The sequence below is a fragment of the Pelodiscus sinensis genome, chromosome 3 (genome assembly GCF_052426305.1).
Source record: "Pelodiscus sinensis isolate ZL-2025 chromosome 3, ASM5242630v1, whole genome shotgun sequence".
NCBI lineage: Eukaryota > Metazoa > Chordata > Testudines > Trionychidae > Pelodiscus > Pelodiscus sinensis.
In genome coordinates, this window is record NC_143054.1 from 187,527,219 (window position 1) to 187,541,158 (window position 13,940).

Sequence of the window (13,940 nt, forward strand, 5' to 3'; positions counted from 1 at the left end):
TAGTTGCTGTGACCTCAGTCCCAAGGGTTTTTGCTACCCGCAATAACTCTAGCATCAATTCAGATAATTAATTTAGGGGGGCTGCTTAATTTATTTTGTTTGAAAGAAATGGTCTGCTTGGAATTGTGTTAGCCTGACTAGACTTCTTATGGTTGCCACCAAGATGTTCAACATAGAGTCGGCCTGTGCAGACATTGGAGCCAGTTCCCCATGGAATTTCTTCATATCAAAAGAATAAAGAGAATGGGTACCTACATGTCCTCATTGCCTCTCAAAGTCAATTGTGCATGCAGTTTTGCTTTAGGAGCCTGTACTTTTGAGTGCTGCAATATCCCTTTTGGTTTTGCTGGCACCTAGAATTTAAATATAGTTCAGAACAGTATTAGTGACCCATTTCCAGGAACAGGGAGTTGTGATTTAGTATCTTAACAATTAGGCCATCTGTCATCATTCCTTTTGAGAGATTGAGACACAATTAACAGTTATCGCCTAGTTATAAACTTGCTCCAAAATTTTGCAGCGCCATCCCAAAACCTTGTCCACCTGGACATGATTGTCTGCAAGTTGACAACCTCAAAAGGGAGCCTTCTTGTCAAAGAACAGTCAATGTAAACCCAGAAGTCTAGGTGTTCCACGCCTTTCCTCTCTTCACCGAAAAATGCATCTCTTCAAATTGCTGGTCTCCTATCTCAAGGTGGTTCCCTCTGCTGACTTCTGGTTTTTTACACTGCACCTGTTTCTTCTGCACTGGGGTTCATCAATTCCAGGACATAGAGACACTAATAAGTATGAGGCAGAACACCAAGGTTTCACTCTTGTGGGGAATTTGGAGTCCAGGCTGTTTCACTAACCAATCTCTCAGGAGTAGTGTTGAAGACGGATGTTTTATGGGGACAAAATGGCTAAAGGAAATTGTCCCTTTTCAAGACAAAATTAGATACAGAATGTTGTGCTACAAGCCGTAAAGAAAGGCTTGGTTTGCATTCTGGCGAGTGTCAACAGAGAGGCCAGTTAAAATTGAGTCACAGTTCAATGGTGGTTGGCAGTGAGCAACCCAGTCTCAAGCTCCTTGAAATGTCCTGGAGAAGCTCATATTGGGGTGTGTGGCCAAATCTGCAGGGACTTTAAGCCGTGCACGAGGAAAGATCATGAAACCAGGCTAAAGTTTCTACTTTCAGAGGTGACTTGGAGACCTTCATCTAAGACAAGTCAGTCAAACTCAGCACTAACTGCCAGGAGGTGTGCCTCCTACCATGCCTGCGTCCCAGCACCAGTCACCATCCCCAGGGCCTAAGAAGAGGCATAAGAAGCAGAAATTACCAGTTCCCAGGATGCCAGAGCCCAGTTTTTCTTTGTTTGCAAACTGCCTTTTCCATTTCTTCAGTATTTGGTTCTGTATCCATACATGCCATTAGCTGTTGACCACTGTATAGGTGGAATACACATGCCAGTGGATTTCTTCCTCTCATTTCCACCTTCCCTCCTCATTCCTCTTCAGGGACTCCTCTCACAAAGTACTTCTGGGTCAGGAGATTCAATCTCTGCTTCAGTTGGGAGTCAGAGAGGATGTTTTACATGAGTAAGGTTTCCACTCCCATTATTTCCTAATCCCAAAAGCAAAGGGAGGTCTCAGACCTGTCCTGGACCTGAGACAGCTCAACATTGAGGACTCCAGCATCCATCATTCCCTCTCTGGATCTTGGAGACTGGTACACGACTCTCCATTTAAGAGTTGTCTACTTTCATGTGCCAGTACATCAAGGGCCCAGAAGAGCCTCAGGTTCATAGTAAATGGCGAGGAGTCCTGTGGCACCTTATAAGGTTCTGAAAGCAGTTCTGCTCCTAGGCTGAGAAAGGCAATGCTTCCCTAGAATAGCAATAAGAGGAAGTTTGCAATCTACCATGACTTAGGGCTTGTCTACAATATTGCTTAAGTTGATGTAAATTATGTCACTCCGGGATGTGGAAAAAAAATCCCCCACACCGAGCAACAAAAGATATATCAATATAAATTGCTGTTTTCACGGCGTTGTCCATGGGAGATGCTCTCCCACCAACATAACCTCTCAACAAGAGGTGGGAACTATTACATCGATGAAAGAACACTCGCCCATCAACACCGTACATCTTATCAGACGTGCTACCATCAGTGCAGTGACACTGTGGTAGCATGGTGGGGAAGACAAGCCCTTAGCTATAGTAGTGATGAGCAGGGTATGAGGACCCGAACAAAGCAGAATAGTCCAGTCTTCCGTGTCAACTTTCACTAAGGCTGTGTCTAGACTACAGAGTTCTTCCCGGATACAAAAACTCCGCCATGCCCGGGGAACGTGTTTGCTCTTCTGACATTTTTTATGGAAGAGCAGATGCACTCTTTCAGAAGCCTTGTCTTCCTCATTCCATGAGGAAGAAGGGCTCTTCCGAAAGAGGAGGTTTTTCCAAAATTTGGTCCAGTGTAGACGGGCCAAATTTAAAAAAAGCCTCTTCCAACAAAACTATCAAAAAAAAAAGCAGCAGTCTAGACATAGCCTAAGACACTGAGTATGCATTTACACCTTTACTGATACAGCCTTTGGCCAAACTGGTCTATCTTCTATGCTCAAATGGTTGTCTTTCCCTAATATTCTTGTGAGTCTGTAATTTATATCCCTTCCAGTTACAGATTAATCTTGTGCACCAAAGAAATACCATTTATGAGTAAGAAAAACTGTCTAGTCGATAGCAGTATCAGGCATAAAACCCAAAAGTCCTGCAAGCCTATCCCCTGCTATAATTACTAAACAATAATGGTATTATGTTGATCATGTTATACCATGACAGCAGAGCTTATAGCATGCGTTGCCACTATTGACAAATGTGTATCTGCTCATGGTCAAGATAATTAGATGATCACATGGTTTGCAAGACTTACCAAAAGTATAGCTGGAAATGCAGGCCTTTTTATTGTCAGGAGACTGCTCATAAAATTGAAGTCAGAGTGTCTGCCGGGGAGGGCATTGCAATGGTAGATGCTTGCCTGCGGAATTTGTTCCAGTTGGCAATCCATCAGAGCCTGATCTTGTCATATTGGATCACAGCCTCTTTGGTCTGGCTTTTCTGTGGCTCCTGGACTGTCACTTGGGAAACAACTTTTTAATTAACAAGGCTTTAGAGTAGCCTAGTAGATACTCTCTGTTATCAGCATATATTTTTAAATTAATTTAGTAAATAGTTTTGAGATGCTCTGGTGAGGAGCATCTTATAAATGCATGTGATTAATTAACAAAACCACACCACACACATACAGGCTACAATGAAATTAGTGGCAAAACTTCCGTTAACTTCAGTGGTGCTAGAATGTCACCTATCGACTTTATGCATACCCTCACATGCTCTAACACCAGAGCTATATTAGAATCAAGGTGGAACAGCTGTGTAACACACATATGGTCATAGTCAGTACTACACTTCTGGGGTAATTACTTGCACGTAACTAGCTCCTTTATATTTTTAGGAAAATATGTAAAATCTCACTTTCACTATGAAACAAGCATGTAAAATAAAGAAATGTGTAATTAACATTAAAATAGCTAGCCACGTGAAAGGAAACTGACTAAAGGTACCAAAAGAAGTGTATATGTGTTGACTAGTTGAGCTATTATTCTATGGTAACACTTCTACTCACCAACTACTTGTATTTTTTGAGTGCTTGTATTGTTTCTGAGCAACCTACGGTTTATTTTTTAAAATAACAGTGGCCAAAGTCTGGCTGGTTCACTGGGAGTTCATTGGTATATATTTGCAACTCCTGAAGCAAAAAAACTGATATTTTATCTTTAGAGGGAGTTACATTTTTTGAACTTATTGAATTTTTCAAAGATCAGCATGAAGAACTCTGATTAAATGCTTGCTTCAGCGTTTTAAAGGCTTCTTGTGTCCCTTTTGCCTAAGGAGATTGTACATTAGGATTGCTCTGTAAACATCAGATTTTACAGAATTGGCTGTGCATACCATGCAGAGCACACAAAGAAGAAGTCAAATGGCTTATCTTGCATTTATCAACTAGTTTATTTTTCATGTCAAAAAAGCTGTATTTTTACAAGAGCAGCTCCTACTTTGTAAACATTTTAATGGCTTCTGTTAAGTAGATCTGTCAATTTTGCAAACAATATTAAAAAAAGATTTGCATTCTGCCATGTGATCACATGTCTTAAGATGTATTTTATCCCTGAAAGTCCTGTGGAGGAGACTTGAGAATTTTTTTTTTAATGTGCAGGCACAGAGGCAATAGAGAATAGACACATTTAAGTAATGATGCATAATATCACCACTAGGGAAGGAGTATGAATTCCATCACTCTTGCATGAAGTCTTCTCAGAATGTTTGTCTGGCTGAATAATATGAAAACCTGTTTTCTACAGAACTAGATGTAGCTCTTCAAGCTAGGTGCCAGATGTCACAAACACAGCTACAAGTAAATTTTAGGAGGGCGTCATCATATATATGTATTCCTTGAGCATGTTGTTTTAATTTAAACATATATTATCATCATATAATGCTCTCTCACCCTTATCCAGGGAAATGTGATCTTTGTAAATTTAGCAAGATGTACAGTAATATGGTAGCATTTGAGGTAAAAATAACTTCTTTGAAAATGAACTCTTTCACTCTCTCAAGGAAAAGAGGCAAAGCCAGAAACTGATTTCCGAAGTCTTTCAAATTTTGTGGAAATTGAGATTCAGATCCCTACATCTGAACTCAGAAAACTGAGGAGTCCAAGAGCCAAACCTAGAACAGGCCTATTTTATGGTTCTGGTGTAACCAAGACTACACATTATCTTGAAGGGTATTCATCATCTAGGACTGAAATCTTGTGTAAACAACTTATGAGCCTTCCAGGACCACCAGACCAAGTCTTGATTTAGCCCTGAATCCTAGCATAAACCTAATCCATATATGAACCATCCCCTCAGCCCTTCTATGCTGTATTCATGCCATTTTGGCTAGATCTGAGTTATTTAAATTAGATGTAGGGAAAAGTAACTTTTAAGGAATGTCTGAGGGAAAATGTTATATTAAAAGTTAATCTGTGCCCACGAGAAACACAAACCCATGGATCCATAGTGAAGATATATATTTCTTCATTCTAAAGATAATAGAGAATTTGATTGTCATAGTTTTGAGCTGCTCTAGACTTCTCTAGGATATATCCTGTCATACAGTAACACTAGGTCCTCTCATCAGGATTAGCATTGGGACTGTATGGACCATCATGATTTCTCCTGCGCCACTGCCTCCAAAATATACAAAGGTCATTCTTCCTTCTTTCATTCCACCTACAGTGAAAGAAGCCACTAGTACAGAGGTGGACAAACATTTTAGCTCAAGGGCCACATTCGGGTAGGAAAATTGTATGGCAGGACAGGAATGTATGGCTGTAGCAGGGTGTTGCAATGTGGGGTGCAGACTCTGGCCTGGTGCCACTTACCTCATGTGGTTCCAGGGTGGCAGCTCAGCAGGGTTAAGTAAGGCTCCCTGCCTGCCCTGGCTTCACATGACATGTCTGGCACATGACATGTCCAGCTGGCATGTCTTGCAGTGGCTCATGGGGTGGAGGCAGGTAGCCCCACGCTCTGCAGACATCCACAGGCACCACCCTCGTGGCTCCCATTGACTGTAGTTCCCTGTTCCTGGCCAATAGGAGCTGTGGAGAGCGGTAACTGCAAGTAGGGGCAGCACATGGAGATTCTCTGCCTCCTCCACAGACCACAGAGATGTGACACCTGCTTCCAGGAGCATCATGAGTAAGGATGTTAAGTATCGTGTAATTGACTAATCAAGCAGTCAATGCATTGACTATTCGATTAGTCGATAGGGCGGCACTCCCCCTTTGAAACACCACTGCAGTGTTTCATAGTGGCAATGCCGCACCGAGCTCAGGATTAGCTGGGTAGTCCCCAGCTGAGTCCAGGCTCCATGTGGTGATACCCCTTTGAAATGCCTCGGCAGCCTTTCAAAGCAGCAGCACCACACAGAGATCCTGGGCTCCATGCGGCACTGTCCCTTTGAAGTACCCCCCTCTAATCCCCTCTGATAGAGGCAGCAAGGTGCGGGGGAAGCAGCTAGTTGACTATCCTGTCAACTAGTCCTTAACATCCCTAATCATGAGGCTACAGCAGGTAGGGAGACTGCCTTAGCCTAGCTATGCCCCCGGACTAGTAATCCTGTGGACCAGATTAAAAGTCCTGAAAGCCCAGTTACGCCCCACAGTCTGTGGTTTGCCCACCCCTGTACTAGGATCTCTGGCAAGCCTTTGGAACCATCATCATTCATGCTCATGGGTTTTTGATTTGTTCTAAGGAATTCCCTCCCTGTCCTAAAAGTAAACAAAGATGCAGGGATTGACTTGCGCATCACCTGATAAAATACTATCTACAGGTTACATGTGAATGGACTTTGGTGAATATTTTAAATTTGTTAATAATTTTAGTGATCACAAAAAGTGCCACAATGCCAATATTTATCCACAGAAAAGAGACAGCATGTACACGCTTTCCCTTGCGCTCTGTTCGTGTTCCTCAGTCTAGTTCTGAAGAGACCCCCTTTCGAGGTAAGGAACGAAGCATAGACCCATTCAAGTCTTTGGCCTCTGCTGAGCACAGCTTAGTGCAATGGGCAATGCTGCTTTTGTGATTATGGCAACAATACTGTGGCTTCTTACCTCCTAGGAACTAAACAAACTTAATTCATTTCACACTAAGCACTGAATATCCATCAGATATAATTAACTTCTGCACACAGATCCTAAGATGCATTCAAATTGTTTCCAAGATGTGAAAGTGCCAAAACTCATTAGCATGCCTAAGGGCAAGCCAGTTTCCCAGAATGTATAGGGCCAAATTCAGAGGGGTTGTGTAAATTGGTAGATGGCAGATTTGCTTACTCTCAATTATGCTGCCTCAGACCTGGTCACGCCCACTTAATAATGTGTAACCTGGTATAGCTAAGGGCCTGCCTACACTACACAAATATCCAGGTTAGCAGATGAGGTTACATCAGAATTGTCTCCTGTCCTGGACACAACATGCTTTAATTTATATGTGACCTACCTATGTCGTAACAAGAGCATATGACCAGACATGTCCAAGGCTTCAGCCCTTTATGTCTCCTTGTTACAGCACAATTCGATTCTCTCTGCAATACAAACATTAACTATGTTGAAACAATATGAAGGGTCAACTGTGATGTTCTGGGGTTCACCAAGACCTGAAAGGGGATTCGGTCACCATCTACTTTGTAACACTGGGTGTCTTGTAGCTGTGCAGCTTTGGTACAAAGCTTTGCTCTCCCCTACCCCACAAGCCTTCCTCTGGCTCCCTACTTTTGGCAGACTGCCAGAACCAAACAAGTCAAGAGGTGCTGCATCTACACTGAAAGGCAATAGGGCTAGAACCTTGAGTCCTGGTTTGACTCTAGTTTTGGTCCTGGGACTCTGGGTTCAAGCCCTTTGTTAGCATGATTTGTGTGCAGATGGAAGGGGGGTTAGGTCAATGGGAGAATTCTCCCATCAATCTAATGCTGACTACTCTGAGGGGTTAGGTCAGGATAACCACGTCTCTCGGAGAAGGGGGGATTTTTTACATCCCAGGGAGACCTAGTTATACCAATGTAGACCAGACCTCTGGCAGTCTCATTCAGCGTGTGACTTGTGTATCACAGCTCGGCATAACAAGAAGGCATACATTTAACCACGTTAAACTAGTCTTTGAATCTAGGTCTCATTTTTTATATTTTGAGAACTGGAATGTTTGGTAGCTCATCTTGGGTTCTGAGCTGAAAAACAGAATCACTTCTAGGCCAATTGAAAATGGATAGGCCAGTGCTTTGAAAACAGCTACGAGATATACTGTTGATTCCCAAAGGGTCTTACAGTTTAGTCCACCAAAATTAGGGTGGCTTGTAAGGCAAAAGTTCTGTTAGTGGCTTATGTCTAGGCCAGTATCTGGAGCTCTTGACACACTGAAAAATAGTTTCTGCAGTTCCTTGTTAGATCAGTTAATTGCTCAGCCCCTCTCTCTTCTTTGATTACTACTCATTCGTTTCGAAGAATAGGGATCTCTGGAGATTTCAGTAGAAGAAATTCTAATTTACTTACTAGGAATTTGAATTTTCCAGCTATAGTGTATTGCTTCCCTAGATACACATTCACTCTCCCTCTTTTACTGCTTCTCTTTGCAGTTTTTATTCTAGACAAGGGGACTGAATCAGAATGGGATCTATGCCTCTTCTTTAATAGATTCAGTCTAGGAACTGTTGTGAGCATGCATCCAGGCATGTGACCCCTTACTGAGCTAACTCCTTCTAATGGTTCCTTGCCCGCACAGTTCCATGTGTGTGGATCTGTGAAGCAAGTACAACCAGAGCACGCTAGTTATGGGTATGGTAGATAAGCTAGTTTACTCCTGTTTGGCTCATTCACTGCATTTTTCTCTCACACAAGAACAGCATGACACGTAATAACAGTCCGCAACAAGCTTGGGGAGTTAGCCCTTTAGAAACTGAAGGATCAGAAACCCAAGTGTCTTTGCCCTCCTAAGCTGGTGAGCACTTCTGGGTCTCTGGCCAAAATGTAAAATACAACAGTATGGTAACGCTTGCAGTAGCATTATATTCTTTCCACTGCCTGTGGTGTTACCATGGGTATTGTTGCAGATTAGGTATTGCAGGATTCAGGGAGGTAGAGAACAAGGGGGGCAAACAGGATTTAAAGGGGAAAAAAAGCAAAAGGTCTTATGATTTTTTGAGAAAAACCTTTTAAAGTCTTTATCTGTAACAGGATTTTTCCTTAATCCATACTCTGCTAGCCTAGGGTTTGATTATGCTTTCTTTTTTTAGTGTCATACCTACAGTATGCAATTTTTCTACATCTTTTTAGATGGCTTGGGTACTTTTCAAAAAGTGGTCTCTCAGATTCAGCACATCTCAAATTAAGGCTTCTGATATGCTAAAATCTCCCTATTTTCAGGGTCCTAAAGTCAGTGTTGTCTCGTAAACTAAAATTAAGTAAAACAAAAATAGTAGGGAAAATAGTTTGACTTTGTTTTAATCTCTTTTAAAGATGTGAAGGGGAAAGGCTATGCAGTGTATGAATGTTGATCAGTGTTGCTGTAGAGAAAAGCTCACATGAAACACAATCTATGTCATCCGCTAGACCAGGGATGGGCAAGATCCGGCCCACAGACCAGATCCATCCCACCAAGTCTTTTAATCCAACTTGCAGCCTGTCCCGCTGGGACCCTTGGACATGGAGCAGCTCTGTGCCACTCCAAGTGCTGACTGCTCATTGTTGCTGTCTGCACCACGCATTGGGGAGAGGAGAGAAGCCTTGCATGCTGTTTCCACCCCCAGCACATCTCCCAGCTCCTATTGGCTGGAAAGCTACATGGAACAGCCAACTGCTTTGAGTAGTTTGTGGCTGCTGGCAGGCACAGAGCCTGCATGGGGGTCCCACTGGCCAGGAACTGCCTAGGTAAGTGCCTCTTGGCCAGCGCCTGCCTCTGACACCCCATCTCCCGCACCCCAGCTCTCTGCCCCAGTCACCATCCCCTCCTGCCCCAGGTTGCCACCAAAACCCTCTGTACCCCCCATGCAAGCTGGGAGCTAGAAACCACCCTCTGCCAGCTGCCACTTCCAGCCCCGTGCAGGCTGACAGCTGGCAGCCCAGCATGAAGCTGGAAGCAGCTGGGCTGGAGCAGCCCCTACCTGTGGCTTGGGAAAAATTCCTGCCCAGCTGCAGCAGGCAGAGGGTGGTCCCCCACCTGCCCCTGTTCAATCAGTTAACCTGGTAAGCTTAATGTTTAACCAGTTAACTAATTAAACGGGATTTTACATCTATCTCTTGTGTTATGTGGCAGTTTTGAAATAACCTGAATGGCTTATTGTGAGAGCAAATTGGGGATAATGAGCGTGTTTTGTTCTTTGTGATCAATCAAATCTAATGTCTCAATTTGATCATTTTAACAGCTCTTTTGGGGCATGGAAACACTGAGGATACCACAGATGAAGCTTTTGTCACCCGATCTGTAACATCACAAGAGGAACAGACATTTCAGGATACCCTCCCCCCTTCTGGCTCAAACTTGAGACACACAGCACAGAGCAGTTCTAACAGGTGAGATCGGCAGAATGGATGGGGTGTAAGTTTAGCAGTGAAGCGTTTTAGCTTTTGCAACTTGTGCTGTAACTCCTATGCTTATACAATTTGCAAATGATACCAACCTGGAAGGACTTTCAAGTGCTTTGAAGGACAGTTAGTGTGCCGATTCTATTTTTACCTTCCTGTGTGATAGACCTTTTCTGGTAATTTTGTAATAATTAGATAATACTGTACAGGTTGCACTGCCCACATCCGCAATTCTCTGGTCCTGCAACATCCACGGTCCGGCAGGACCACAGATGTTCCTTGGTCAGAGAACCCTGGTACCTAGTGGCAGGAGGGCAGTCCAGGAGGGGTCAGGCTGAAGCAGTAGGATGGGGCAGGGGCTGGCAGCAGCCCACAGCACCGGGGGTGGAGCCAGTAACAGCCCCTGGCAGCTCCCAACAGCCTGCGGCACTGGGACTGGGTTGGCGACAACCCGTGGCATCATGGGGCCAGGGCTGGGACCAAAACCTACAGGCTACCACAGAGCAGGAGCTTGCACTCTTGGCAGCCCGCAACAGCGGAACCAGGGCTGGGGCTGGCAGCAGCCCCAGCAACACACGCTAGTGCAGGGACAGAGCCTCAGACAGCTGCGGAAATGGGACTACAGGCTGCCATGGGGCTGGGATCGGAGTCCAAGCCTTCAGCAGCCCCCAGCAGCCCAACCAGGGCCAGAGCTAGCCCTTGGCAGCCCACGGCAGCACAGGCTGCTAGAGCCTGGAAGGCAGTCCAGCCCAGGCAGCAGCAGCAGCGCCAGCAACCCAGGTGGGGCTGGACGTAGTCTCCCCACTTCTTCCCCTCCCTCATCCTCCCTCCCTCCCCCAAGCTGGCAGAGTCGGCAGCTGGAGGCTGTGGCAGGGATCCAGCAAATTCCCTGGTTCGGGACCGGTGAGGTCCCAAGGATGCCAGATAAGAAATGTCCAACCTGTACTTGCATATTGTCCTAGCTGCAGGTATGTGATTGCTTCCGCTGACTCCTGGTTAGGACAGAGTCACACATACATCCCTTACCAAATATCAATATTCTGCCTTCTGACCCACACAAACAGGATGGACTTTTGGAGTAATACTGACAATATTCAGTGCACTGATCATGCTATTAAGCGTACAGTAGGCTAATGCCAAAATGAGAGTTTCACACAGTTTTTAAACACAAAAAGCACACTTGAGATTTTCAGAGCAATCTAAAGAATTTGGATGCAACCGGTTCCTGCAACGTTTAGTATGACATTGTTGGCTGTGACCATTTGGGGTGTGTACACAGCTGTACTGATCTAATTCAACAATTTAAACTACAGTCCAGAATGGGGACCAATGCCAGCATGCATCTTATGCAGAGGTAGAAATGTGCCCTCTCTCCTTCAGCTCTCCTTTTACTGAATGATATATACTAAGCCTCAGGGGTGGGGATACTATATCTTGGGTTGCACATCTCTTATCTGGCATCTCCCTGCCAGCACTGGGGAGCCCACACTGTCACTCTAGGCCCCTCCCCCTGCTGTTCCCTCTGTGGGTATGTCTAGACTACATGCCTCAGCCGACAGAGGCATGTAAATTAGACATACCGACATAGTCAATGAAGCGGGGATTTAAATATCCCCCGCTTCGTTAGAATTAAAATGGCCACCACATTGTACCGGCTCAGCTGTTTGTCAGCACAAACCAGAAGTCAAGACGGAGCTCGGTCGACAAGGAAAGCCTTTGCCAACCAATCCTGTAAACCTCATTTCACGAGGCATAAGGGATCGGTTGGCAAAGGCTTTCCTTGTCGACCAATCCCTGTCTTGACTGCAGGTTTGTGCCAACAAACAGCTGAGCCGGCACAACGTGGTGGCCATTTTTATTCTAATGAAGCAGGGGATATTTAAATCCCCGCTTCATTGACTATGTCGGTATGTCTAATTTACATGCCTCTGTCGGTAGAGGCATGTAGTCTAGACATACCCTGTGGGGCTGGAGCACACAAAATCTACTAGCCTGAGCCTTCCTAGACTCTGGTGTGTGAGGGGAATGTGGGGAGAGTCTTTCTTCTTCTCAGTCAGGGTTTTTTTGGTTTGGGGTTTTTTTGCTTCTCGTTTGTGTGCGGCCCTGACTGATTTTTCTGTGGATCAGCGACCCCCAACTCAAAAAAGGTTCCCTACCCCGCTGTACCTGATAGTCATAGGGCAGCCCTGACTCTAGCTCTGCTGGTCTTCCCGTATCCGCTAATCCGGAGTTCAGCTTCACTTGCTTTTCTTGGCTTGCTGGCCTGACCACTTTAACACAGGCGAGCCCAAGGGGGTCACCTCAAATTGCTCATCCTCACTAGCCACTCTTTGCAATCACTGAAGCTGCATAAACGGCTCTGCCTTCCTGAGGTTTTTGACTACCTCTTGCCAAGCTGGGGAATATAAAGAAAAACTTCTGACCCTCACCAACACCGCCTCGAAACTGCTAAAACCCTATGAAAGCAGCTGACCCTAAGCAAGCAGATCCACTGCCCTGACGTTTTTTGATTGCCTCCTGCTGAGCTACCAAATATAAAGAGAGTTTCTGACCCTCACTGTTGGCTCCTTAGAACTGCCGAAACTACATGAACCCTGACCACCCTCATGTGAGTTTAAAAGAAACTCCAGTAACAACTCTTCTGTATTGGCTCAAAGAGAAATTGACGCCTGCTAGAGACTGTGTGACTCCAAGAAACATCCCTTGTTCACATCTATTAACAAATGACAAGCAAACAAGATGTGCATTTTCACACTACCAAAGGTTTATTTTCTCCCGACCCATCTGTGGCCAAATCAGACATTTTCCCTGGGAAAGATTTTTGTGGAGAAAGGAAAGTTTGCAGAGACACAGGGGTAGGAGGCAGGATGTATTATGGTCTGTTGCCACTCAGCCGCAATCCATGTGGCACTTCCTAGCCAAGATTTTCGGGAGTCACTAGTGACTTTGAGTGCCTAACATAAGACGACTTAAAAAGGCATGATTTTCAGGAGGCAGGAGTGTGCTCAGCACTTCTTGAACACCTTGTAAGTCAGCTCCAGTTGATCCTCCAAAAATCAGTAGTCATTTTAATAAAAACTCACCTGCCACTGGGGGCCCCTGGGCAAGGCAGGAGGTGGGGTCCAGCTCCATGCTTCCAGAAAAGACATGGCCAAGAGTAGAGGGGGTGGAGCTGAGGGCGATTAAAGGGCCCAGGGCTCCAGGCATTGTACAATTGTCCCCTTTGCCCCCCGCCTCCCTCCCCGGTTGGTGGGCTTCCCCTTTATACCCCAGTTTCTTCATTTCTAGAAGAGGGTTAATGCTTGCCCTCCTCACTAGGAACTTACATTTAATGACTCTGAGTTTGTAAAGTATATTGACTGCAAAGTGTTTCTATCATTCTCTCAAGTTTCCCATATTTATCTGACATTTCTGATGTCCACTTCAGCTCAGCCTCCAGCCCCAGTGGAACAGGCATGACATGTTCTCCCTCTTCCAGTGGCCCATAGTTGTTATAAGCTTGGTCACGCTTAGGGTATGTCTACAATGCAAGCTTATTTCAGAAAAAGCTATTCTGGAAGATGTCCAAATTAATCCGAGGTAGACTCCCCTAATGTGGATGTGCTCCCTCAGTTTAAAGCCCCAGGAGGCACTGGGGAGGCATAACTCAGAATGGCCCTGGTGAGGAGCTATTTCAACATAGCAGCAATAAAGCGTCCACAAAAAAGATCTTGTTCGGAAGAGGCATTAGTCCTTGTGGCATGAGGTTTACCAATGTCAGAAAAGGCTCAACGTTATT

At 44.9% G+C, this 13,940-nt stretch overlaps 1 protein-coding gene across 3 annotated transcripts in view; it reads left to right on the top strand.

The window, feature by feature from the left end:
* The window catches only part of WDPCP (WD repeat containing planar cell polarity effector), a 248,485-nt gene that overhangs the window by 215,039 nt on the left and 19,506 nt on the right, over positions 1-13,940 (top strand). For all 3 annotated transcript variants that reach the window (XM_075925595.2, XM_014569024.4, XM_075925596.2), the window contains one exon: positions 10,003-10,150. In XM_075925595.2, the coding sequence (XP_075781710.2) occupies positions 10,003-10,150 (148 nt within the window). The remainder of the gene's footprint in view (positions 1-10,002; positions 10,151-13,940) is intronic.